Raw genomic sequence first — 27477 nt, forward strand, 5'->3', positions numbered from 1 at the left:
TACAAATTCTGAAGTATCTTGGGTGTAGATCTAGATTACACTTCGAATCTTCATATGATAATTACGTATTTTGGAATATCTTTTGTGGGGGCCAATTTTCTGTGCTCTTTAATACCACTAGCGTCCCAGCAAAAATCTCTATTGTTTATTTTTGCCGACCAGAAAAAATCTAGTGGCCAAAGATGCTTCGATAAGAGTTTTCAACCATACTGGCCATATCTAACCTTTTTAATATTTTCAGTAACAAAAATTACATAAGAAAAAGACAGGCTTCATGACAACACTTCACGGCAAAGCTTCATAGATATAGTACTTTCTGAAAAAAAAAGAAGGATTACTCACAAACAATATTGAAAAAAAGTGAGCAAGGTGATATAAGAGGAGAAACAATAAGCAATCCTTTAATTAAATTTTCAAAGCACTTCCTATCTTGTGTTTGAGTCGTCCAAGACCTGTCATTTTATCCTTTATAAAACTCAAAGAATCTCTAAAAAATACTTAAACCGTGGTTCCAAGCTACATACTTTTACAAAAACTTGCGAATTTAATTTAGTTGAAACAAACCTTGGGATTTAGCAATTACTTTCGACTTTCAAAAAAGGAACTAGAACTTTCAATTTCTAATCGAATGAGTCCCCTCGTAAGTTTCTATAACCATAACTTCTATGCAGAGTACCCGGAAACAATAGATAAAAGACACGTCACTCTTTACTAAGTTACACCAACTGGGGACCATTCCGAATTATACAGAAAATTAACACATTTGGAAAATTAAGTATTAACTAAAAGGGACACAATTTCCTTTTTAACCCTGATTGCTATTAACAGTAAGTTCAGGTCCACCAGAAAATGGCCATTCAGCCAAGAAAAGTGGCCGCTTGGCAAGTAATGATAAACAATATATCTTTAATGATTATTATTTAATTTGGCGATAATAGAGTTTATTAACGATTCCTATTGCAAATGAATGCATATTTTATTAGCTTCTTATACTAAAATTAATTCATGAGGCATTTCAATTTGAAAATACTTAGGGGCTGACAATTTCTTTGCTGTGCTAGACATTGAAACTAAATTGGATATCGACTCTAATCAGAAGCCAGCTATGATCGGATCTGTTTCAAAAATAAGGCGGAGAAAGAGTTGGTCCGTAATCCCTCCCTCTCCCCAGGCCTCTCCGAACCCGACTTTCGGTACAAAGGTAGGCAGGCATATTACACCTTTTTAATCAGTATCACACAGGGGTTTTCAAGTTGTATGATTTGAGACCAAAAGTTAGACAGTGGCGCACCTTTCCCCTCATCTTACTCATATTTTTTTAGAATAGAGACAGACATATTGCATTATTTTTGAAGGGGTCTTCCAAGGACTTTCAATCTGTGCGACTGAAAGACCGAGTGAGTCATTGAATTCTCTTACCCCTCCCCCCCCCCCATTAGCACAAATAGTCACACGCCCCATTGCAAACATTTCAGTAGAAATGTAGGCATGCTGTTCCTTGTTTGAATCAAAATTATGCAAGAATGTTCGGTTAGTATTCTTAGGAAGCACAAAGTAGTGCCATGGCCACTCCAACATTGTCCTCTCCCTGTCCTTTCACAATCAAGCAATGATTCGTAATCTAAAATATTTGAGGAAAAAATTGTAGTGTCGGTATCTCCACCAATCTTCCTTCCCTCCTATTGCAAACCGTTTAGCAGATAGGTATAATTGGAGTAGAGACGTACACAGAATGGGGTCTTGGAGCCCAGTCATCAGTCTAAAAAAACTATATTTTACCCAATTTCTTGAATTCATTAGAAAGGATTAATCACCAGAACAAAAACAGAAAAAGATACAGGAAAACAGAAAGGAAGGAGCAAAGATTCACAAGTATCCAGCGACAAAAACAGGGACTCATACAAGATTGAGCAATGGAAGACTCTCAGAAACAACTCCAAAACATAAAATTAAAATTTATATAAAATTTCAAAACATAAATTTATATAAAATTTTATATAAATAAATATTTATATCATTTCATTATATTTTGGTCTTATTTTCAAAACAAGACAATTTCACAAATATTTTAACGTTTCATATAATTCAACAGTTTAATTTATAGCTTTTCTTAGGACATCATTCTTTAGAGTCAGCTCCCTTGTCTACTGCCAAATACATCAAAAACTGTTTTCTTGGCACAATACAACTAGTTTCACGAGCACTAGATTTGGTAGGAAAAAGGTAGTTCTGAAGGAAAACAGTGTTTTGAAAAATGTCACACTGTCACACACAAAAGAGTGCAAGGTTGACAGAAGGGTAGCCGCTTGATATGTAGGATTGGCCTGAACAAACTTGAGTTTCTAGGGGGCCCAAACTGAATGTTTGGTTATTCATTCGGTAGGGGGTCACGAAGTCATTAAAAGCATTCGGCTCAGCAAGTAGATACTTAAAATCTGAGTTGTTTCTGTCTAATACTTTAAACACATGAAAAAATTTCAGCTTCTTAGCTAGAACACAGTAAAGAACGATCAACTTTTTTGAAGCTATCTGTCTTTACTAGGATCCAGTTAAAACTTTGGTAATGTTCTTCCTTTTTTTCCTTTTGTCTCATTGCCATAATGCTTGTTTATATGAAAAGTTGAGTTAGCCAACGGATGGTCGGAACTGAGGATGGTGTTTAAAAGCATAATTTTTGTTAGGGGTGACTTTCTAAGAGAAAAAGAAGACAATTTTCAGTTCAGTTGAACTGAAGAGCTTTTCAGTTTTTCATTCATTTAAAATCTTTCTTTTAAATTAGAACAGTGTTAGATTTTGATTTTAACTATTGAAGGACACAGACAGACAGATTAATTTAAGAATCAGCCTTCGAATTAGACTTCAAATTACGGTTTTCAACGATGGCGATGCCATTAGTTTACTTTTATTTCGATTCAGAGCCATTTTTTAGAGATTTCAAGCCTTTAGATTTGCAATAAACTTATACTATTAAGATAAACCAATAGAATAGTCATTATTCCAGAATAATCTTAAAATAAAAATTTGTATCACTAAACAAAGTTTTCCAAACCCCATTTTTAAACATCAGCTACTAGGGGGTGTGGCTCTCTCTCGTAGTATCATGAAATGTAAGCTCATGTAGATACGACGTCATCAGACAGAATAGAGAAATTAAATCAAAAACACAATTTTTTGCAGAAAATATCATTGTAAACTTATAAAGATCACCTACATATGAGTAGTATAGATTCTCAATGACCCATTAAACATCTCTCTACGACGTTTTTCGACATAGGCAAGTAGCCAGTTTCCTTGTTTTTGAAGATGAGGGAAGGGGAAGGGCTCAAAACCTTGAATAGAAGGATTTTAACCATGGTAATTCGAATGATACTTTTTCGCATTTCAAGGAGTTTACAGTTTTTTTTTCAAAATTCTCCCCAAAAAAATTTGGCAAAAAAGTTTTATTGTTATATTATTATACAATATCATACTATCACATTTTATTATTATATTAGGCTACACTATGCAATGTGCGCGGTCCTGAATAACGTTTAAACATTTTTTGAATGACCTTAAAAGTTTTATTTAAAATACATTCTTTTTTTTAAATTTTCAGTTACTATGGGATGTAGTTCGCTCTTAACTAGGTTGCAGCGTAAATATTTCGTCACATAGACTTTTTTTTGTCGCAGCCAAATCTATAAGTTTGTAACAGTCGAACTCTATGGCAACTATAGACGCACAATTTGAAACCAGTAGCTGAGAAACATGTAGTTTGCCGTCTGCTCCAATATAAAGAAAATTGCATAAAAGTGCAGCACTCCCTATGTATGCAGCAATTTTTTACAAGTGTTGATCAAAACATGAAGAAACTGAGGGTCAAATAACATAACAAAACGGAAGGTCAATTAGCAGTACAAAATTTCAGAACATTGTGGTTGTGAACCATGCCAATATTTGTTAATGGAAATAATAGTACGATACCCTATCTAAGGAAACAATCAAATAATCTGCTGTCAAAAAGGCTGATATGTTTAATCAGGTATTCATTGATGTTTTAGCATAATAATAAACCCTTATCTTATCATGAAAAAAATACAATTTTGGTTGCAAGAACGAAATACACTATCTCTGTTCTCTCACCAACGACTGATTTTGTTGAGGTTTGTAATTGAGCTCAAGTCTTCAAGGCATTCTCTTTAGTAGGTTGCAGCTTTTGCTACTGCCGCTAAAATGTTTATAGCCACGAAGAAGTTTTTATAGCTTATCAGACAGTTCGTGGTAACGAACTGTATAGTAAGAGCGACCTGGCTCAATAGTAACCGAAACTTTTAAAAACGAAATTTCAATACCAATAGACATCAAAAGAATCAGATTTTTATGCTGATTTCAAATACATAAGTTTTATAAACTTCAGTCTTGCCCATCAAAAATTACGAGCCTGAGAAAATTTGTCTTATTTTTGAAAAAAGGGGAAAACACCCCCTAAAAGTGATAGAATCTTAATAAAAGTCACACAATCAGATTCAGTGTATCAGAGAGACCTGCTGTAGAGGTTTCAATCTCTTATCTGAAAAAATGTGGAATTTTGAATTTTTCGCCAGAAGAAAGATCACGAATGCGTGTTTATTGTTTTTTTTAATGATATTAAGTCGAACAAAATTATTACTTCGCAATTTATGCAACATATATCTGAAAAACTGGTTCAATCATACTGACTCGTTTTTAGGTTTTTAAGACTATATAAAATAAACGTTAAAAAAGACATTTATATTACTTAGGCGGAGAAACTAAAGAATTCAACATGAGTTTTTGTTAAAATACAACAATAAATATATGTTTTGCTTCACACCTCAAGTTTCCAGAGAAAAAATTTACAATATTATCAATCAGTTCGTGGTAACGAACTGTAAGTAAGAGGCGACCCGGCTCAATAGCAACCAAAACTCTAAAAAACGGAATTTTTATACCACTAGATACATCAAAAGAATCGGATTTTTATGCTAATTTTAAATATACAAGTTTCATCATTCAAGTTTAGTCTTACCTATAAAAAGTTACGAGCCTGAGAAAATGTGCCAGATTTTCGAAAAAAGGGATAAACACCCCAAAAGTCATAGAATCTTACAGAAAATTACACCACCCGATTCAGCATATCTAATAAACCTCTCGTAGAGGTTTTAACCTCCCGTGTCCAAAAATTTGGAATTTTGAATTTTTTGCCAGAAGAAAGATAACGGATGCGTATTTATTTGTTGTCCTAGAATGTCGTGAGAGGGCTCATTCGAACAGAAATTAAAAGTTCTAGTGGCCGCTTTAAGTGACCAAGAAAATTGGAGGGCAACTAGTATCACTTTTTACAAAAATACTGCATTTTCATGTACAAGCTAAGCTTAACATTCTACCATCGGAGACTCTTAACCATTCTGCAGTAGCCACAGTTAAAAGCGCAACTTCATTTCTCGAGGGTATATCGAATAATGAACAAGTGCCACTTCATTATTATATTTTGTCTTTCTTTTTTTCCGCAGCTAGCTTGGCACTGAGACAGCGTAGAGAGTTATTTGATGGCTCACTTTAAAGGAAATAGCTATATCTAATGCATTGCGTAATTAAAAACAAAATAGTTTTTTAAAAAGAATAATTTTTTTGCCAAAAAGTCCTTTTTTCTATAGCATTGTAGTAGCTTATGTTATTATAGCATCAGGAGTCATTGGATCATTGTATATACGTGAAACCTAGTAAAGAGCAAACCACGGCACATAGTAACTAAAAGTTAAGATAACACTCGGACAAAGACATAGTTGTGTAAAATGCAGCAGTTTTTGGGGGATTTCATAATAAAGAACGAACTCTAGCCTATACTGAATGATTACATAAAGGTTATATTAAAATATAATCATTAGAACAAACTACGTCAGGTGCCTGATTCTTTGAGGTTTGTCTCTTACTATTCCTAAGAAGAAAAAACCGTAGGGTTTTTTTTCTGTTTTAATATAGTAATAACGTTAAGAGTCAAAGGGGTATATTAAATCCAGCATCTGTGAAGAGTTGCAGATAACAAAAAATTTAACTTTTCATGAGATATTTTCCTGTTTGAAATATTTAAAATTCAAATATTATTTTACACCTGTCATGACCGAAGACAACTATTTTTTGTAATTTATAATGCAGGGAATGTTCATAAAGCTAGTTTATGATGACATTTCAAGGAATGAGAACACGGAGTCAAACAAACATGACAGCATACTCAAAGAGGCAACTTTTCTAAGTTGCATCTAAGATCCAGTTTTTATTGAATGAAAACTACTTTCGTCAAGACGAGGTAAGAGGCTCAAAACCTCCTCTGTGTGGTTTTACACCTTGAAAACACGGTTGGCCATCTTAGAATGTTTATTTTCTTTCATTCTCGCCACCTTTGGACAAAAATCGCAGTTTGGTGGCACAAAATGGCAAATAATATCACTTTTCTATGGTACGGTCGTTTTCATTTCCTTTCAAATGAGCCCCCCCCCCCCCAATATTATACGACTACTGGTTCGGTACGATAATCTCTGCGAAAGAAAAAAAAGACACATTAGTGCTTCCTATGCAAAAAAATGGTTTTCCTTGTTGTTCAAGATGGGGGCTGCTATTCTTCTATTTGGAGTTTATGACCATGGTAATTCTAATGGTGCAATTTGCCTTTCAATTCAACACCATCGTTGTGGGGTTTGATGCTATTTTCCGAAATTCCCATAAAAATGTTTTCTCAATGGACTTTTACCATTAAGATTAAATTAACAAAGAAAAATTTATTCCACTGAAAGTATTATTTCATATATGAAGGGGACTGCCCCTTAGTCAACCCTCACTTTTTACGCCAGTTTGACTTTTTGTCAATTTTTTTTAAGAATATCTCTCATTCAAATTCAATGGCCCTTGTGTTTGAGCAGTCTGTTTTAAAGAATAGAGACAAAGAGTCAAACTTTAGAGTAAAGAGCAAGGATTGAGGAAGGAGCAGTCCCCCTGATATACGGAATAACTGGAACACCCTAGCCCAGAGATTGTAAATACAGGTGGAAGAGGAAAAAGGCCCTTGGATGACTTGGATGTACACTCAGGAGGGCCCACCGACATGTGGACACATCCCGCGAATTACAAACCTTCTTCCAGCAATGGATTAGATTTCATGCTAAAGCAGAACACCATCGTTGAAGGATCCTCAGTAGGACAACTGCTAAAGGATGTAGGATCCAGATTTATGAATAACGGTCTGAAAAGGGCTGCCTCGACCCTGTCGGGTGCCAAAGAGTCAGCAGAACCCTTGGTCAATAAAATTCTCGTTTTATGGGCAGCTTCTACCTTACGAGGTGGGTGGGAGCTCATCCCAGAGCTTCTTAGTATCTAGGCAACTCCTAGCACTAAGCATATCCCAGGCTTGGGGTCAGTTGGGCCTGTAACCCTCCAGTTAAAATCTTCAAGCAGCGAAAACCCGATGATTGTGCATCGGATGATCCTTATCTTTACCTTAAACGACCTCAGCATGTCCCTGGACCGATTTCAGACCAACAAATGAACCTTCTTCACCATGGTCCAAACGTTGCCACCTATAACGTACTTACACCCCACGTTCCGAGAGTGAAACCAATGCTTGCTCTTGAGCTAAAAAGCTTCAATGTAGCTGAAGCTGGACTCACGCAAATCCCTCTCGTCAGAAGAAAGTCCGAGGATATCGGTGAAAAGAAAACAAAGACAAACAGCGCGCTGAACACGAGAGCAAAGAAAATACTTCTCTATTAGAAGCAAATCTCAGGTAGAATATTGACATCTCAGCTTCAGCACATGCATGCAAAGTGGACAATTACTTTATACTATGCTCCCACAGACCCAAGCCCAGCAGAGGTGAAGGGCCAGTTTTACACAAAATTCAGTCTATAGTCTCATTCCACGAAATTGCCACTCTTTTGGGAGACCTTAACACGACGGTCAATGACAGGGAGGGCATGTGGGGAAATATTCTCGGTTTGGTGACTCCGGATCCACTGAATAACAACGGAGATTTCTTGAGCTCTACAGCATGTACAATCTGGTCATATCAAATACTCTCTTTCAGAGACAAGAAATTCATAAACATACTTGGTATAGCAACGACGGCCAAACAAAGAAGACGATCGATTACATTGATTTCTAGATGCTGGCGCTCTTAGGTAACTTATTGCAGGACGTATATGTCTGCCTAGCTTGCAAACATAGATTATAGGGTGGTTGTCGCAACGCTAAGACTACGCTAGAGAGCACAACGGCAAGACAAACGGCCTCCCAGGTTTTATCTGATTAGCCTGGCAACAAATGAGATGCAGCAGACATAAGCTCTTGATATCTAAAACCAGTGTACCTGCCTCTAAGACCTGGATGAATCCAAAGTTGGAGTTCCTTCAAAGAGAGTATACTTTACTCTGCTGGCAATATCATTGGCGGAGTGAAACAGAAGAAAAATCCTAGACACCCTTTCTGTGATCGAGCTGTGTTGACAGGCGCACCTAGCAAAGAACATGGTAGAATACAGACGTCTCAGTGGCATGCCAGTAGTCTAGTGCATAGAGATAGAAAGACTTTTGTTGATAGGAAAGCCTGCGATCTTGAAGATGCTGCAAGAACGAGAGAAACCTGCTCACTATGCAAACACCACCACGAGCTGACGGAAGGAAACCCTTTCGCCGTGAACTGTGTTCTATCTGCGGATGGTAGCATGTTGGATGATAAGACAGGTCAATTTTATGCTTGGAGCAGCCACTTTTCAAAGTTTTTGAACAATGAGGCGGTCGCACATCCTAACCGAGACCTGATTCAAGCTGCCATGACCACACTCGAGCTGACCTCAGACCTAGTATAGTGACCGATTACAGCTTCTGAGATCCGAAATGCTGTAACACGTCTAAAAAATAATCAAACCCCTGGCACCAGTGGTATTTCTTCAAAGCTTCTCTTGTACATAGGCAAAGCAATGATGCTGTGGCTCCGGCTCATCTTGTCTGTTATATAGACGACAGAATGCATACCGAAAGATTGGCGTGGTTACATCAATTTGCCAATCTAGAGACGAAAGGGCATTCGCTAAATCTGCTTTAATGATGGTGGGATTACACTTTTCTCTGTTCTCGGCAAACTGTTTGCCATGACGCTACTGGACAGATGCTCTCCTTTCTGCGTAGAAATAGACGCAACTTACCGAGAGTACTGTTAACTGGTACGGTCACCTCCTTCGTCTGCTCCATGACGCGACAGCACAGGTTGCGTTTGACTTCAAGCCCACCCTCCATGCATGGAAACGTCCCAGAGGACACCCCCCCCCTACTAGAAGGAAAAACAAAGCCAAAGAACTCCTTCCCTTAGACCACATCCCAGTGAAAGAAGCTGCAAGTATGGCAAGCGAAAGTTCAACATGGAGGCACCTGGTCTCATCATTCTCTACACCATTCAGGCAAGAGCCGTAAGTCAGTAGGTCAAGTCCTTACTATCAGTTAAAAACACTTCGGTTTTTTTATTTCATTTTTGACCATTTTTCAAATGATGATAGGAAATCCCCCCTCGTGGAAAAATTTTCCCTGGAAAATCCCCCCGTAAACTTTCCTGCCCGCGAAAATTCCCCTCCCTCGCAGGAAACTCCCGAAAAAAATTTTTCGCATATTTTCCAATAACAAATACTATATATGAACAATGGGGTAATTATGTAAATTACAGCCTGTTTCCAAGGACTATTGGGGGTCATGTCATCCCCAAGGGCATAGTTATCTGACCTTTTAACTATGCTTAATCAAATGGCTTTCTCAAAATTTTTGATTGGATGTCTTCGGGGGGAAAAGGGCATAAGAGGTGGGCTAGTTGTCATTCAATCCTTATAGTCACTTAAAAAGAGCAGTAGAACTTTTCATTTGTGTTCAAATGAGCCCTCTACCAATCCTCTAATACCATTGGCTCGATACGATTACCCCTGGAGAAAAAATGAAAAGATAAACATACATCCATGATCTGTCTTCTGGCCAAAAAAATCCCCATTTTGTAGATAGAAGCTGAAACCTCAACAGTAGGGTTCTCTGATATGCTGAATCTGGTGGTATGATTTTCACTAAGCTCGCTTGACTTTTTGGTCCAGCGAGCTTGACCTAAGCCTTTTTTTTCGAAAACCAGGCGAATTTTCTCAGGTTCTTAGCTTTTGATGGGTTAAATTAAACTCAATGAATTTTAAAATTTGGAATCAGCATAAAAATCCAATTCTTTTGATGTATTAAATGTTATCAAAATTCCAGTTTTTAGAGTTTCGGTTACTATGGGGCCAAGTCGCACCTTACTTAGACGAACTGTCTGATCAACCGAAATAACAGTAAACCATTACTTGCTAACTTGATAGGAAGTTATCAACCTTTATCAATTATATTCAATATTCTTGACAATTCGTATTCCAAACGTCTTTTTACACAGCCTTAGTAACACTTTTCATAATCACAATAAAGGTATTACTACAAAGAGACACAATTAAAGGCTTACCCAAATCATAGATATATGCCAACTGCTAGAGATAAAAATATTGTTCCTATGCCCATAAAAAGTGATGATACTGCAGCCAGTGACATTTCTTTACTCAACGATCTTGTGAAACGATTGCTGGTGACTTCATACACAAAGAACCAGGCCGTGAAGAAAAGGCCTAATGTTAACAAAACTATAGAAAGATGGGGATAGACAGTTGGATTGACTGGGGATATATACCGAGCACCAATATCCATTCTTATTATTTAGTACCTAAAAAATAAGGATCCTGTGTCACATTAAATTTTGCAGTACATTGATTTCACTCAGTACGGAAATCATTTATTACTTCATTATCAAACTTTATTCATACATTTATGCACTCAAATATAGAAAAAAAATTTATTCTTAATTTTTATTTTTCCTGAAAATTATAGTATAAAAAGGAAAATGACACAAGCAATAAAAAGTTCAACGGTTCCCATACTAACTGCCAAAAAATGACATTCATTTTCAAAATTCCCCAACTATGATTTTTATTATTATTATTATTTATTCATTTTTTTAACTATCTATGCTCCAATTCGATTTGGAAGCCAACCTAGTAGGGGACTTTTACAACTAAATTCTGAAAAAAAACTGATATGATATTCCTGCCTTAACGCCCCCTTTTCACTATAAGACCTTCAGAGCCTTTGAAATAATGATAAAAGATTGCACAAAGCTGAAGTAGAAAACATAGAAAATCCCAAATCTTGCCTCCTTCCCTCAACTTGCTGAAGTCTCCTTGAGCCTTCAGCCGTTATTTGACGTCATTCTAAGAAGATTTTTCTGGATTTTCCTTCAGTGATTATTTCACACATTTCACAGAATTCCAACTCGTGCTAATCCGTCAGTTCCAACATAGACACTACCGTTCATCTACAGTGGTGTTGTATTCTATTGCAATTCTTCGATTCTGTCATTTAGTAATATCAATTATGTCTTGGCAATGGATTGAGGAATCAATTTGAATTTTTTCAGGTAGTCGTTTTAGTTGCCTCCTTGATTTTGGCAATCAGAATTTTTGTTCACAGTAGTGTTTTGGGCATCCAAGAAGGAGACACTGTTGAACTATTCAAAGAATCATTTGTCCAAAGCAAACGACGTAAAATTCATGATTTTGCTTCTAGAAAAACAGGATCAGACTGTTTACAGGAGTACAATTGCAAGTTGAAGAATTCTGTTCGATACATATAGGAAAAGTGCTCAAAGATAGCCAAAGTCTACTCCCTTTGATCCAAAATTCATCTCTGCTTAAATTACTAAAAAATAGTTTTGCAGCTTTTCATACCCCCAAAAAATTAGTGTTTCTTTCCACTGTACGTTTTAATTTACCATCTTCTTGTAAGAAGTATGATCTTCTTGGATTATAAGTCAAGTTTGACGTAAAATTCTCCCGACTCAACTGCTTTTAAATTTAGTGAAAATCCCATCTTCTAGAATTTACTCTGCATTTTTTAGTGTATCTAATGAATTCAACATTAGTCTTTCTTATCATTCCCCCCCCTCGAAATAGATTCCTGTATGTGTGACTAAATACAGTTTGGGTTTATAGATGACTTATACGAGGCTTAGGCTGTATTCTATAGGCCTACGCTGTGATTTTTTGTTGTTGTATAACAGGGTCCCAACCCCCTCTTTAGTTAAATTACTGTGTACATGCTTGTTAAATGGCATATCTCTTAAGCTTTAAAAACAAATTTCAATTTATTTTTGGAAAAATATAAACGTGTATAAATATTGCGTTCACTTATTAGGTCATATATGGCTATACAAGAAAAATCAATCCCTTTGTATCTTTTTAAAATATTGTAAACTGCAACCTTTTCAATGTGATTTCTACGATACAAACCATCACTCATGTATTGTTTTAAAACTCGTCTGTTTTTGGCACTCAATTTGAGAACGTCCATTCATCAAGCTTGTACATAATTTATTATAAATAAACAAAACTACTATTAATAACTACTACATGAGATTCTCTTAACTGACACCATTTATGATCAACTTTATCGTTTCTTTATGTAAAAAATGATTTTAATTTAAAAACTATTTTGTTTTTAATTACACAATGCACTAGATGTAGTAATTTCCTTTAAAATGAGCCTTTAAACATAACCTGAACCATTAACCATTAATAATAACCTGATTGCAAACAGGAAAAAGCCTACGTCTTTTTCTTCTTTGAAATAGTAAGAGACGAACCTCAATCAATCAAGTAGCTAACTAAGTTCAGTGTATGCAATGGCTTGTTATTCCAATGATCGTATTTTAATGTAATATTATCTCAACTTTTAGTTACTATGTGCCGTTATTTTGTTTACTAGGTTTCAGATATTTCTGATGAAACATGCATAGTCCCCAAGCATAATGAACTAGTATAGATCCTTTATGTAACTATATCGAAGTGCCTTTTATAATAAAGTTATATTCATTCTTTATTATAATTAACGAATTTATTATCATGTATTATATCTAACATATTTTTCATAAGTCTCCGATGGTACAATGGTATGCATAGGCTACTAGTGCTTAGGATAGCTGGCATTCATCAAGATTGGCAATAAAAATACAGTTTTTAGTGGAATTTAAATAAAAAGTTTTTAATTTTATTAAATTTCGTTTTTTAATTAAAAAAAGGCACTACAGCAATAATTTCTGTTCAAATGACCCCATGCTAAACAAAATGGCCATCTCAAAATTTGTATCCGGTGACTTTAGGAAACAAATGAGCGTGGGAGTGGGCCTAGTTACCCTCCATTTTTTTGTCACTTAAAAAGGGCACTAGAACTTTTAATTTCCATCGAGCCCTCCCACGATTTTCTAGGACCACTGGGTCGATACGATCACCCTTGGGGAAAAAACAAACAAATTAACACGCATCCATGGTCTTTCTTCTGGCAAAAAAAATACAAAATTCCACATTTTTGCAGATAGGAGCTTTAAACCTCTACAGTACCTGAATTTGATGGTGTGATTTTCATTAAGATTCTATGACTCTTAGGGGGTGTTTCCCCCTTTTTTTAACAATCTGGCACATTTTCCCAGGCTAGTAACTTTTGATTCGCAGGACTAAACTTGATGAAACATATATACTTAAAATCATCATAAGAATCCGATTCTTTTGATGTATCTATTGGTATCAAAATTCCGTTTTTTAGAGTTTTGGTTACTATTGAGCTGGGTTGCTTGCTATACAGTTTGCTACTACGAACTGTTTGATTACCACAAATTGTTTGATAACAAGTACAAAAAATAGCCAACAGTATTTAATCTTAGTTAAATACAGACTACGGTACTGAGTCCCAAAAACAAATATAATTTTTATACCACTCATAAGGGTTGCCTGCATAAATGAAACTTTCAAGAGAAAATCGACAGCACAAATTATTCCTAAATACATTCGTTTCCCGCCCTCCAGACCACTGAACTTTATTGAAATTATGAAAATTTGCATTGAACAGATGCATGCTCAGAAATGGATTTACAACTTTATCACTGAATATGGGAAAACATTTTCTATTTCATTCGTCCAGTTAACACATGTGGAAAGTTAACACATGTGATCAAACAATAAAATGAGAAAATAATAAAATAGCCATACCAAAGTTGAGATTTTTTTTTATTTATTTTTATTTTAAGGAAAGGGGGTGAACCTTTTTTTCACCAGTCCTCACAAAAGAATATGCTCAATTTTTACTTTTCTTTGTCCTTAATGAAACAAGCCACATGGTGAGCACTTTGTCAAGTATTGTAAGTATTATTATAACTTCTTCTAAAATGCTTTCATGAGCTGATTTTATGTCTTCTAATCATTAACTACAAAAAAAGATTTAAGGAAGGTTTTCACAGAAAAGTAAAGAGTCGTGTTAAAATCTAGGACAAGAGAATACAAAGTCATATAATAATTCAAACTTAAAACAAACAGAAATTAAATTAGATTAATGATTTATTTAGATTAATAAATGAAATGAAAAATAAACAGAAACTAAAATGAACAATCAAGTTCCTAGAATTAACAGAAATTACCATAAGCAGACACATCTTCATTTTAATAACTATTATATTAATACATTAAAATTGACGAAACTTCCAGGAATAGTTCTAATTTGTGACTGAGTGACCCCTTTCCAGTTTACCACAAACATTGTTTTTAAATGATTTGATTGCAGCAACAAAAAAATTCAAATAACTCATAGTAATGAATGGAAAGTATATAACAATCCCTGTCAAGCCTAACTATTGATAAAATTAAATCAAAGAATCAGCTTTTTATGGTGATTCTAAATACGTATTTGTTTATTAGTAATTAGTGCAGTAACTAGTACATATGAAAGTTCATAGATAGATAGATAGATAGATGTGTATTGCAATAAAAGCTGCTTTGGGCCATGGCCCAAAAATGGAAAATCACACAAAATAATAGCACATGATTATAACACTCATAGCAAAATATACTACATAACAATAACAATGCAAAATTTACAAAACAAAACAAAAATATAATAAAGCACATAATACCATTAAACTAACATACATAATTACACAATATAATTGTAATTACACAATATAACACATATAAGTATAAAAAAACTTAGTAAGGGGCAATTTGAGTAAAAACATGCCATCAACTTTTGCTTGAATTGCAAGAGTACCCATGAGCTGATATATAAAGCCACTAAAATCAGAAATGTTTCCCCTGAACGGATTGCTGGGAATTTCGGTATGTTTAAAAAAAATAAATAAATAAACATGTATCCAGGATCTTTCTTCCAACAAAAATTACAAATCTCCACATTTTTGCATATATGAGCTTGAAACCTCTACAGCAGGGGTTTTTGATATGCCGAATCTGATGATGTGATTTTAATTAAAATTCTATGACTTCTAGGGGGTCTTTCCCCCTTTTTTTGGAAAATCCGACAAATTTTATCAGGCTTGTAGCTTTTGATGGGTAAGATTAGTATCATATTCATAAAACTTTACAGTTTCATGAAATGTAATTAAACAAATAGAGAAGGTTTTTCAACTAAAGTAAGGAGCAAGTTTAAAATTTAAAACAAATTGAAATTACTTTGTATACAAGGGAGACTGCCCCCTTCTCACCAGCTTACTAATTAAACAAAAGTTTTTTAGTGCTTTGAAAAATCTTTTTTTTCCAATTGCCAATTGGACAAAAGCCAAACTTCACAGTAAAGAGTAAGGAGCTAAAGAGAGGACAGCCCCCTTCATATAAAGAATAATCTGTTGAAATAGGTTTCAAATCTGTTCCTTGATTTCTGTTGAAAATCTTTTTTTTTAATTCAATTTCTGATTGTTTTCCAAATCATACCCAAGCCTAACCAAGATATAATTTGAGGCACCAGTCCCTTAAATCCCTGGTTAATTGCTTTTAAAATGTGTAAATCAATAATTGTACACTGATTGGTACCGTCCTATGTTTAAATTTGTAATTCTAATGCTGGATAAATTTGAATATACTTAAAAAATTGGCAATGAATAGTAATTTTTGTGAAAAGTCCTTTTTAATATTACTTCTAAAGAATTTCGGTTGGATGAAAAGGAGTATTATTGTTTGTATGGATGCAAATTCTGTTAAACTTGATCTTCTACATAATTGAAGCCATTACAACCTCTACAATAGGACTTCCTTATCAATAAATGCACTTGATTAAATATATTGAAGTTCTTCATATAAATAGAAAAAGGAAAATATTACCATTTAAAATTGTGGAAAACTAAGCTCTTACTAGTATTTGCCACCCTGAGGAATTTTCCTGCCATGGCTGATGATGGCCTGCCTTGCCTTTTCCACCTCTGTGTTGGTAGATGTGGGAATGTAATCTTTTAGCTGTATAAAGAAACATTTTAATTACTTCCTACTTCCCCTTACCTCTTTCAACGTTTATCTGAAGCCTCATGAAGAGTAAGCAGTTTGTCTATCAAGATGTGCTTTTTTAGGAATCTACCCTACTACCACCTAAACAATAACTCACCCCCCCCCCTCATTATAGCTGATACGCAATGACAGAACACCAAACATAGCCTAATTTCATTACAAATAAAGTGAATCAACTTGGTTGAATTCTTTACTGCCACCATGCGGTATTACTTCTTTTGCAACTGGGAAGCCTAAATATAGTTATCGATACTTTTAAATTAATCAGCTTCTCAGAATTTTAAATTGATTGCAAATTCGTCCTCTTTGAGGTAAAGTCACAGTTTGGTGCCCTAAAATGGCAGAAAACATGACCTTCCCCTGGTCGAACCTGTATGGTCACTTAAAAAAGGACTTTAAATTTACGTTTGAATGAGTTCCCTCCCAATTATCTTGGACTTTTGGTTTTATAGAATCGCACCTGGGAAAATGTAAAAAAATACACATGCATCAACAATGTTTTTCTGAAAAACAATGCAAAACTTCACATTTTGAAGATTGGAGGTTGAACTTCTATGGTAGGGTTCTCTGATATGATGTATCTAGTAAAGGGATTTTCAATAAGATAGCTTGCTTTTTGGGGGGTATTTCCCCTTTTCTCAAAAATCAGGCAAATTTTCTTAAATTGTTAGTTTTGGGTAGGTAACAAAAACGGAAAGAATTTTATATATGTATAATCAGCATAAAAAGCCAAAACTGCCGGTTTAGCAATTGTCATGAAAATTCAATTTTTAGTCTTGGTGAATATTGGCCCAAGTTACTTTTCACTTCCAGTTTTTTATCATAAACTATTTGATAAGATTCTCCTGTGACAAAATTTTTTTTGAGCCTGGTCATTTTACTTAGTTGAACAGGATAACAAAATGAAAGCGGATGAATTTAACAGCGGTATAGGAAGTTTAAAATTTGTTTTTCTTTGGCTATTCTATTTTTTTTAAATGTCTGAATATATAAGAAATTTAAGTTCGAAGGGGAGAAGTATGTATATTTTGCATGGCTGTTAAAAATCAAAAAGTGGTATCTATGCAGGCAGGATGATTTTTGAGTATCTCTACTCTTTCTGTAAACTAATCTAAGGTGCAGAAAATTGCATACAGACAAGTTTACATCTGTTATAATCTATGGAAGCCATAAATCTTTCTGTAATTTTGGCTTGAGTTTGATTTTCTTTTAAGATTCAATGCACAATGATTAAATATATTATTGATTAAATAAATTGATCCCTTTGCCTGGAATCCTTGTTTTTTAAAATTTGTTGTAATTTGTTTAATTTTTGCAAGCAATTTAATTGTTTTTTTTATTTGAGAGTTTTTTCCCTAAACTACTACTACTACAACTAACAACTCATTGCAGCACCAAGCCGCCTGAGGCCAACACAGCTACGCACGCTCCTCCTCCACCCCAATCGATTCAAAGCCTCTCTTTTTACACCTGCCCACGATGTTCCCATTTCCTTTAAATCTTTCTTTATGACGTCCTCCCACCCCAGACGGGGACGACCTGCTTTCCGTTTAGCCCTAGATGGTTGGCCGAAAAGAACGATCTTCGGCAATCTGTCATCCTTCATCTGCACAACATGCCCTAACCACCTCAACCTTTCTTTCATTATAGACCTAGAAAGCGGTATTGAACCACATTTTTCGTATAGCCTATTGTTTGAAATACAGTCAGTCAGCCGGATACCCAGAACAATCCTTAAGCAATTTCTCTGGAAAATATCTAGCAAACCTTCATCCGCTTTTCGGAGCGCCCATGCTTCAGAGCCATATTTGACCACTGTCATCACTGTAGCTTCTAAGATTCTAATCTTGGTTTGCAGACTTATCTTCCTATTCTTCCAGACTTTTTTTAACTGTGAAAAAACACCCTGAGCCTTGGCTATTCTATTTTTAACATCTTCACTGCTCCCACCATCTTTACTAATAATACTACCAAGGTAAGTGAAGCTTCCCACCTGATCAATCTTGTCATTACCCAACGTCACCTTTTCATCTTCACTTATTCCTAGCCTTAGTGACTTAGTCTTCCTAACATTAATTTTCAAACCAATACTAGCACCCTGAACTCGCAAAACCTCTAAAGCTTCATTCATTTTGCTCACACTTTCATCTAGGATGCTTAAATCATCAGCATAATCCAAGTTCAGGAGACTTTTTCCTCCCCATTTGATTCCGTGTTCTCTCATTGCCTTTCTGTGCTCCTTAAAACAAATTCCATCAAAACAATGCGTATACAGGGGGATAGAACACAGCCCTGCTTAAATCATGATTTAATACAAAACCAGCTGCTAACCTCATTTCCTGCCTTAACTGCAGCAGTGTTATTCTCGTACATAACACTAATTACTTTAATGTATTTGTCTGGTATACCATACAAGGATAAAACCTTTACTAAAGCTCCTCTATCAACAGAATCGAACACTTGCTCATAATCTATAAAACTGAGGACCAAAGGTGTTTGAAAACTTAGGCACTTCTTAATTATTAACCTAAGAGTGAAAATTTGGTCAACACATCCTCTACCTTTTCTAAAACCGCACTGCTCTTCTCTTAAAACTTTGTCTATGGCATCTCTCAGTCTAAAAAGTATCATATTACTAAGTAGTTTACTACCTACAGAGACCAGACTAATGCCTTGATAATTACCACACTCACTTTTATCACCTTTCTTATAAAGTGGCTTAATTAAGGTTTTTCTAAAATTGTTGGGTACTTCCTCTTTTTCAAAAATCATATTCATAATCTTCAGTAACTTACTTTTAACCTCAGCGCCAACATATTTAAGAAACTCATTTACTACCCTATCAGCACCTGGAGCCTTATTATTCTTTAATCCTTTTAGTACTGTTGCTAATTCCTCCTCACAAAACAAATCTTCCTTCACATCCAAGGTATCATAAACTTTTTCATTTTCCTCTAAATTTTTTCCTGCAACTCTATCTCGGTTAAGCAAGCTCTCAAAATGTTCGGCCCATATCGCTTTAGCTTTTTCCTTATCGCTAATTGCCACCCCATTCCTATCTTTAACTGGGACAAGTCCGGATTGACTACTACCTCTCAATTTGTTAACGTGCCAGTACAATATTTTACTATTATGCCATCTAGCTGCATCTTCTAAATCCTCGGCAATTTTATCCATGGCCTCCACTTCACACCTCCTTAGTTCATATTTCAAAGTTTTCTCCACTTTCTTTACATTTCTTTTGTTTTCATGCGATCTATCACTCAGATAATTCTTGTACAAGTCCTTTCTCCTTTCTATTAAACATAAAGCTTTTTCACTAATATTCTTAGCTGCAGTTCTAGCTTTCTTCCCTAATACACCTTCAGCAACTTCACAAATTATTTTTCTAAAATTATTCCAACCATCTTCAGCAATATCAAATTTCAAACTCTCAAATTTAGTATTCAACTGTTCCTGGAAAGTTTCTCTCAAATTCTCATCCTGTAGTCTATTAACATCATAACTTCCCGGGAGGTAATTACGCTTCCGATATTTCAGCTTTAAATTAACCCTTGACACTACTGGATGGTGATCTTTACTTTTAACATCAATAACAGCACTCCTATATACCCTAGTATCTTGCATTGATCCTGCAAGTCTTCGGTTTACTATAACATAATCAATAAGGTTTGCTGTCTTACCATCACGTGAATACCATGTTAGTTTATGAGCCATTTTATGACCAAACCCCGTATTGGTTATAACTAGATTGTTATACCTACAAAATTGCAAAAGTCTGTATCCATTACTGTTTTCTTTTCCTACACCAAATTTACCTAAGCTGGGATACCATCTATCCTTATTTCTACCAACCTGGGCGTTAAAATCTCCCAGTAATAACATCATATTTCTACCTGGGATCTTGTCTATTTGCTCCTGTAACTGTAAGTAAAATTCATCTGAGTCACAAGTATCTCCATCAGTCGGTTCTACAGGGGTGTATACTACTATAGCTGATACCCTGAACTTTCTAGTCATAAAATGAGCAATTAGTATTCTATTACTAAAACCTTCCGAGCCTAAACAAGACCTAGCAGCTTCCTTATTCATCGTGACCCCTACTCCCTCTTTGTGTGCCCCCTCCTTCCCGCCTGAGTAAAACAATTCTATATAGCACTACTCCAAGGGTCATATCTCTGTAGAATAATTTTCTGAAATTTATAATAGGTCCACTTTGAATTATCTCGATCCGTCTGTCAAAATGTTGATACAATAGTTATTTTTTATTGTCGTAACATTAAAAGTTCCAATTTTCATGTTCTTTAAATCATTGAAATTATTTTTGCCTCAGGAAAAGCAATGATCCCGGATACCAGTGCAGGAAGGGGATCACATATATTCTCAAATCTACACCAAAGTGCTTAAGCCGGCTTAGAACCGGACAGCAAGAAGTCACTGGGACCTCCATGAATGGAGGCTTTGTGCAATTCTGGGCCCATCTTGGTCACAACATGGTTTTCAGAACTTGGCGATGCTCTTCTATCAACAAGAGTCGAAATCCTGCACAGACAATCTCATGCCTATTACCTCCAACTCATTATATATTCATGCCTACAAATATTATGCTACTACGGGGAGGCAACCCGTAATAGATAAATTAGCTAAATTAGCTAAATAGATAAATTAGCTTCCTTGGCTGCAACCCATCTTCTATTATTTGGATTGTTTAAGTTTGAGAAAAGAGGGAATCCTTCGTGTTGAAAGTTGAGAAATAAATGTACTGCTCTAATGAGATCCAAAGAAAGTATTTCTAATACATTTTCAACTAAAGTTTTTTTCTAATACATTTGCTCATTCCTGATTTGTAGAATTATCAAGATTTGAAGAAGCATTTCTTAAATTTAGTGAAAAAGCCTTGATACAGCTGAAAATACTGCTAGAGTAATCAAAATTTTATATTCAAAGAGAAGAGCCAATGAAAAAGAAACTGAAAACCCAAGAATCAGGTAGTGAGTTTTTTTTCAAAACTTAGATAGGTGTAAAAATATTATTTATGTAATCTTCTAAGCTCTAGAAATATGGAAAGGATTGAGATAAAATATTGAAAGTCTAACACATTCCAGGACTATATTTCAGGCCCCAGATTGATTTCTGAATTTTCCATTCATCTGGCTCAGGTAATTTCTAAGATGGCTGCAAATCCCTCAGACATAATTTTACCTCTAGGATTTCACCATTTCTCTGTAAATGATGAGTAATCATGATTTTTTTTTCAAGAATTATTTTAGCCCAGGTCAAAATCAAGTCTGTGAAAATTAGCCTAGAACTTGATTGGCTAGAAAAAATCTTACCGGGTTAAGTAGGCTAGTTGACTTTGAGCTAGTTGGGCTACCTTTGATAATATTCAGTACTTTAGTGGTTGCAATGTAAAATTCTAAACAAATAAAAGTTGTATGTATTCCTTATTTTATGCTCTTTCCAAATATAATTGTGCGTTTTTAGTGCAACCCCATTTCCTCTCATGGTCTCACATAGGCTATAATCCTTTTATATGATTTTTTCAAATGTAATAATTTTTTCCTTACAAATCCAACTTAAAGCTCTTTAATGGATCCTAAGTGAACAAGTTTCTTATTTTTTGAGCAAGAAATGCATTTAGAATGGTAGTTAAAAACATAAACAAATAAAAAAATAAATCCTTTCCAAGCCATATATTCAACAGGTATTGATTAAAAAAAATCAATAAAGCAAACAATTAATAGATCTTTTGGTTGTCTACTCTAGTGCAATTTTGGACAATATTCAGCAATGCTCTGTTTTCTTTATGAACATTTTTTTTTACCCATCATAACCAATGAACCTATATAAGATTGTAAAAGAATTTCAAAGCTGTTGGATATTTAATATTATTAAAAAAAACAGCTTGTAGATACAGGTAATGATGAAAGTAAACATGATAATGTGATCAATAAAAATATACTGTACATTATAAAGTAAAACAAAAATTTTGCTGTTCAAGTGTTTTGTCTTAGTCTTGTATAAACCCATATGCTAGGACTACAAGAATGAATGCATAAAAAGGGCATCAAGTGGGGTGTTCACTATGTCCTACCTTGGTACTAGTTTATAGTTACTCCTCCTAAGAAGGAAACACTAAAATTCTGAAAACAACTTAAAGAATTCTAAATACTTACTTATATCATTAATAAAAGTACTTTGCTCTACTTTACATACCCCCAAGATGCAAACATATAGCCCATCATATACTTTCCATGCATTCTTCTGTTTCTGTTGATGTTGCTTCCTTGCCATTAAATCTATTTGAAGAAGTGTCACATGTGGCAAAAAACATGGAAAATATAACCAACAATTTAAAAACAATTCTATAATAATATCATTTGGAGTGAGAACTTGCTTAACCGAGATAGAGTTGCAGGAAAAAATATAGAGGAAAATGAAAAAGTTTGTGATACTTTGGATGTGAAAGAACATTTGTTTTGTGAGGAGGAATTAGCAACAGTACTAAAAGGATTAAAGAATAATAAGGCTCCAGGTGCTGATAGAGCGGTAAATGAGTTTCTTAAATATGGTGGCTCTGAGGTCAGAATAAGTTACTGAAGATTATGAATATGATTTTTGAAAAAGGGGAACTACCTAACGATTTTAGGAAAACCTTAATTAAGCCACTTTATAAGACAGGTGATAAAAGTGAGTGTAGTAATTATCGAGGCCTTAGTCTGGTCTCTGTAGGTAGTAAATTACTTAGTAATATGATACTTTTTAGACTGAGAGGTGCCATAGACAAAGTTTTAAGAGAAGAGCAGTGCAGCTTTAGAAAAGGTAGAGGATGTGTTGACCAAATTTTCACTCTTAGGCTAATAATTGAGAAGTGCCTGAGTTTTCAAACACCTTTGGTCCTCAGTTTTATAGATTACAAGCAAGCGTTTTATTCTGTTGATAGAAGAGCTTTAGCAAAGGTTTTCTCCTTCTATGGTATACCAGACAAATACATTAAAGGCAATAGTGCTACGTACAAGAATAACACTGCTGCGGTTAAGGTAGGAAATGAGGTTAGCTTCTGATTTTGTATTAAATCAGGAGTTAAGCAGGGCTGTGTTCAATTCCCCTTTATATGGATTATTTTGATGGACTTTGTTTTAAGGAGCACAGGAAAGGCAATGGGAGACCAAGGAATCAAATGGGGAGGAAAAAGTCTCCTGGACTTAGATTATGCTGATGATTTAAGCATCCTAGATGAAAGTGTGAGCAAAATGAATGGTGTTTTAGAGGTTTTGTGAGTTCAGGGTGCTAGAATTGGTTTGAAAATTAATGTTAGGAAGACTAAGTCACTAAGAATATGAATAATTGAAGATGAAAAGGTGACGTTGGGTAACGAAAATATTGATCAGATGGGCAGCTTCACTTACCTTGGTAGTATTATTAGTAAAGATGGTGGGAGCAGTGAAGATGTTAAAAGTAGAATAGTCAAGGCTCAGGGTGTTTTTTCACAGTTAAAAAAGGTTTGGAAGAATAGGAAGATAAGTCTGCAAACCAAGATTATAATCTTAGAAGCTACAGTGATGACAGTGGTCAAATATGGCTCTGAAGCATGGATGCTCCGAAAAGCGGATGAAGATTTGCTAGATGTTTTCAAGAGAAATTGCTTAAGGATTGTTCTGGGTACCCGGCTGACTGACCATATTTCAAACAATAGGCTATACAAAAAATGTGGTTCAATACCACTCTCTAGGGCTATAATGAAAGAAAGGTTGAGGTGGCTAGGGCATGTTGTGCAGATGAAGGATGACAGATTGCCGAAGGTTGATCTTTTTGGCCAACCATCTAGGGCTAAATGGAAAGCAGGTTGTCCCCGTCTGGGGTGGGAGGACGTCATAAAGAAAGATTTAAAGGAAATGGGAACTTCGTGGGCAGGTGTAAAAAGGGAGGCTTTGAATAGATTGGGGTGGAGGAGGATTGTGCATAGCTGTGTTGGCCTCAGGCAGCTTGGTGCTGCGGTGAGTTGTTAGTAGTAGCTATGTATTTTTGATCAGTATTGCAAGAACAGAGAAATTATTGATAGGCTTATCATACCATATTTTGAAAAGCTTGCAATTGATTTTTAAATTTAATCAGTGATAAATTTGAAAGTGTAGTTATTTCCATGTTGACATTTAGGGATGAGTCATAAGGCAAAGTATGCAGTGCTACCTAGGAAGGCATGCCACAAAGAAAAACAAACATGTCCAAGAGAGCTTGCAGGAAGGCAAGGATTGTTGCAGGGTTTGTGATGAAGGCCTTAGCAAGTTCTCTGCTGCAACTAAGTTCAACTCCTGTAGTAAGTGGCTATTGCATCCTTTTTGAAATTAAATGATGATGAATATGATCATATCAATAGGATGAACTCAAAAGTTGGCTGTCAGTGGTATTACACTTTGTGTAAAGTGGATAAATAAGGGAAAGCAGCTGGAACCCTGGCTAACACTGTGAAAGATGTATCTAAAATTGCTGAGAACTCCAGGCTAGCCTCATTGATAGGATCAACTTGATGCATCAGCACTTGAGAAATAACCTGGACAGCATCAAAGAGGAATTCAGAAATATTGAATCAACCATCCAATTAAAGTGTGATGCACTTCAAAGTAAACAATGGGTCTCAGAAAAGTCAAAGATCAGATGCAGAATGAGGTTAGACAAACAATTGAGACTGAAATTCAGCATACTGTGTGCATTTAACTTGAAAAAGAAAAGAGGAAGGATAATATAATTGCCCATGGAGTGCCCCACAGTGGTAATGATGCAGCTTTTTTTAAGTCTCACCTTAAATCTTAATATGAGCCACTCTCAGTAACAAATTCACACCTCAAACAACTTCCTGTGAAACCTGCATCTGAAGATCTTATTGACATTCACTACCATTATTATTGTCACTGGACAAAGCAATTTAATGTGATACTTTAACATTTGGCACCCAAAACATTTACTTCAGCACCCAGTGCCTGTTTTGAAAATTTTTAAGGTAGCCTAGCCTTCATTGATGTTACAATATAATAATCTAATTTTCAATACCTTAAACCATTATTTTGTTTTTCAACTTATTCATTAGTTATAAAATGTAGACACTTGATGTTAATGAATGGTGGGTGCTAAAGTATTTACAAATTTGGGTGCTAATGGGGGCTGGGTATTAATATGTTGTGTTTGAAAATACATACTTTGGGCTTTATATTTGCACATTACAGGGGGGGGGGGAAAGAAAATTGAAGCACTTTTGGTAAATCTGCAGTTTCCCAAATAATTTAGCTAGGATGACAGTGAATACATCACTTGTTGCCCTTTCTTATGCTTTTGTCGTTGTTTGGGGTTGACACATTTGACCAATAGATCATGTGCATTTGTATCACTTGATTTTTTGGTGACTTCTGTAATCACTAGCTTGCTTGGGTGTCACTTCAGTCCACATTTACTGAACTTGGTCATGAATCACTTGTCTTACTGTTGGTAGGGTGTTGTTCACCTGCAGCAATTGTCTGAATTGAAAAACTGGAATGCTCTTTCATAATTCAGTTCACTAATGGTTCCTAGGGGAATTGGTATATATAGGGGTGGGGGTTAAATTCATTTCCAACAAAAATGATTATTATATTTGGAAAAAGCATAAAAAAGTCATCAAGAGGTAGGCTATGTTTGCTTTATTTGTAAGTCATTAATATGAACTGCAAAAAAATTTACCAGAGTTTATTTCTGCAATATATACCCTGAATTGGTATACATAGGGGAGGGAGTAAAATTCATTTGCATCAAAAATGATTAGCCTATTATATTCAGATCTTGAAACTACCTTCACATTGTATCAAACTGTAGTGAAATAGGAGTGGACCAAAACCCCATTGCTATTTTCCCAGAACACCAAAGAAAAGTGGTCTTTCCCAAAAGAAGTCTTTTACCAGTAAATATTTACCAAATCATATTATTGAGTTACAAATAAAGTGAATATACTGCTCAATGCCTTTTTTATGCTCTTTACAAATATAATAATCATTTTTGTCAGAAACAAATTTTAGCCCCCCTATATATACCAATTCAGGGTATATAATTGCAACTTAAGGGGATGGGGGACAGTTTAAACCTACCTTTCATTCATATCAGAAGTAAAATTTGCCTCCACCCCTCGAATGTGCAAATATATACCCAGAATTGGTATATATAGGGTTGGGAGTAAAATTCATTTCCGACAAAAATGATTATTATATTTGTAAAGAGCATAAAAAAAGGCATTGGTATATTCACTTTATTCATAACACAATAATATGATTTGGTAAATATTTACCCTTTTACCCTACAAAAAATTACTTCCAAGCCTAGGCAGGCTATTTTAGAACTTTTTAGTTGTTTTCAGAATTTCATAGTGTTTCCTTCAGAGGAGGAGCAAAACTATTACTATTACCCCTGCATCATCTATGGAATAGGCTACTGTAAAAATTAACCTAAGTAGGCTATCCACTCTTGAGCTATAAGATGTCCATGCTCCTTATAAGAGAGATATGAATAATGCTCTCTTAGCCCAAAGGAGTCAAGGAACTTGTACAGGTGCAGGCAGATATCTATTTACTTTAATGGCGTAAAAAAATAAGCTATTTTCGCTTCAGGCTTCATGTAGGCCTCACCAAAATAAGCAGGTTATTGTTCTGCTTCAGCCAGTGCCTCCATTTCACTAATGTGGAAATAAAGTATGTAAGTGCAAAATAAGAGCAGAATAAAGTAGGACATAATCCAGAAGTAAGTATGCTATTGTGCTTACTATTTGAACAGGAATGTTAATAAAATTGTTTCTTACGCTATCTTTATTAGTGTTTCCACTTAAAATTTTTTCAATCCCTAAAAGGGTGGTGGAAAATGCCTAGAAATCTCTTTTTTCAATACCAAAATCCCTAAGAGTTTTCCTATTTTCTGATTTCTTTCCATGTTACAAGTAAAACCTTATTAGGCTGACTTTTAATAGTATTTGTCCAAGACAACGTATATTACAACTCAAGACCTTTTACGTGCACCAAAGTATGTTCTTTCGA

The 27477-nt window shown here is 35.1% G+C and overlaps 1 protein-coding gene across 4 annotated transcripts; it reads right to left on the reverse strand.

Moving 5' to 3' along the window:
* Positions 1–214: 214 nt before the first annotated feature.
* kud (oligosaccharyltransferase subunit 5 kud) lies at positions 215–27309 on the reverse strand. 4 transcript variants are annotated; one of them, XM_089104923.1, is made up of 3 exons: positions 27210–27309; positions 10507–10761; positions 215–316 (listed from the first exon to the last, which is right to left on the reverse strand). In XM_089104923.1, the coding sequence occupies exon 2, from the start codon at positions 10743–10745 to the stop codon at positions 10512–10514; it is 234 nt and encodes a 77-aa protein (XP_088961049.1). In that variant the 5' UTR covers positions 10746–10761; positions 27210–27309; the 3' UTR covers positions 215–316; positions 10507–10511. The 4 variants fall into 4 exon arrangements, with proteins under 4 accessions (XP_088961049.1, XP_088961051.1, XP_088961050.1 ...); XM_089104925.1 differs by having other exon boundaries at positions 27246–27290; XM_089104924.1 differs by lacking the exon at positions 27210–27309 and adding an exon at positions 27076–27205.
* Positions 27310–27477: the final 168 nt, after the last annotated feature.

Source organism: Artemia sp. Qi Xiang Cuo, chromosome 19 (assembly GCF_049724085.1).
Source record: "Artemia sp. Qi Xiang Cuo chromosome 19, ASM4972408v1, whole genome shotgun sequence".
Taxonomy (NCBI): domain Eukaryota; kingdom Metazoa; phylum Arthropoda; class Branchiopoda; order Anostraca; family Artemiidae; genus Artemia; species Artemia sp. Qi Xiang Cuo.

Bases quoted from the DNA above. Each gene is read 5' to 3' on its own strand.
- kud (XM_089104923.1), bottom strand. From the start codon at position 10,745: ATGGATATTGGTGCTCGGTATATATCCCCAGTCAATCCAACTGTCTAT.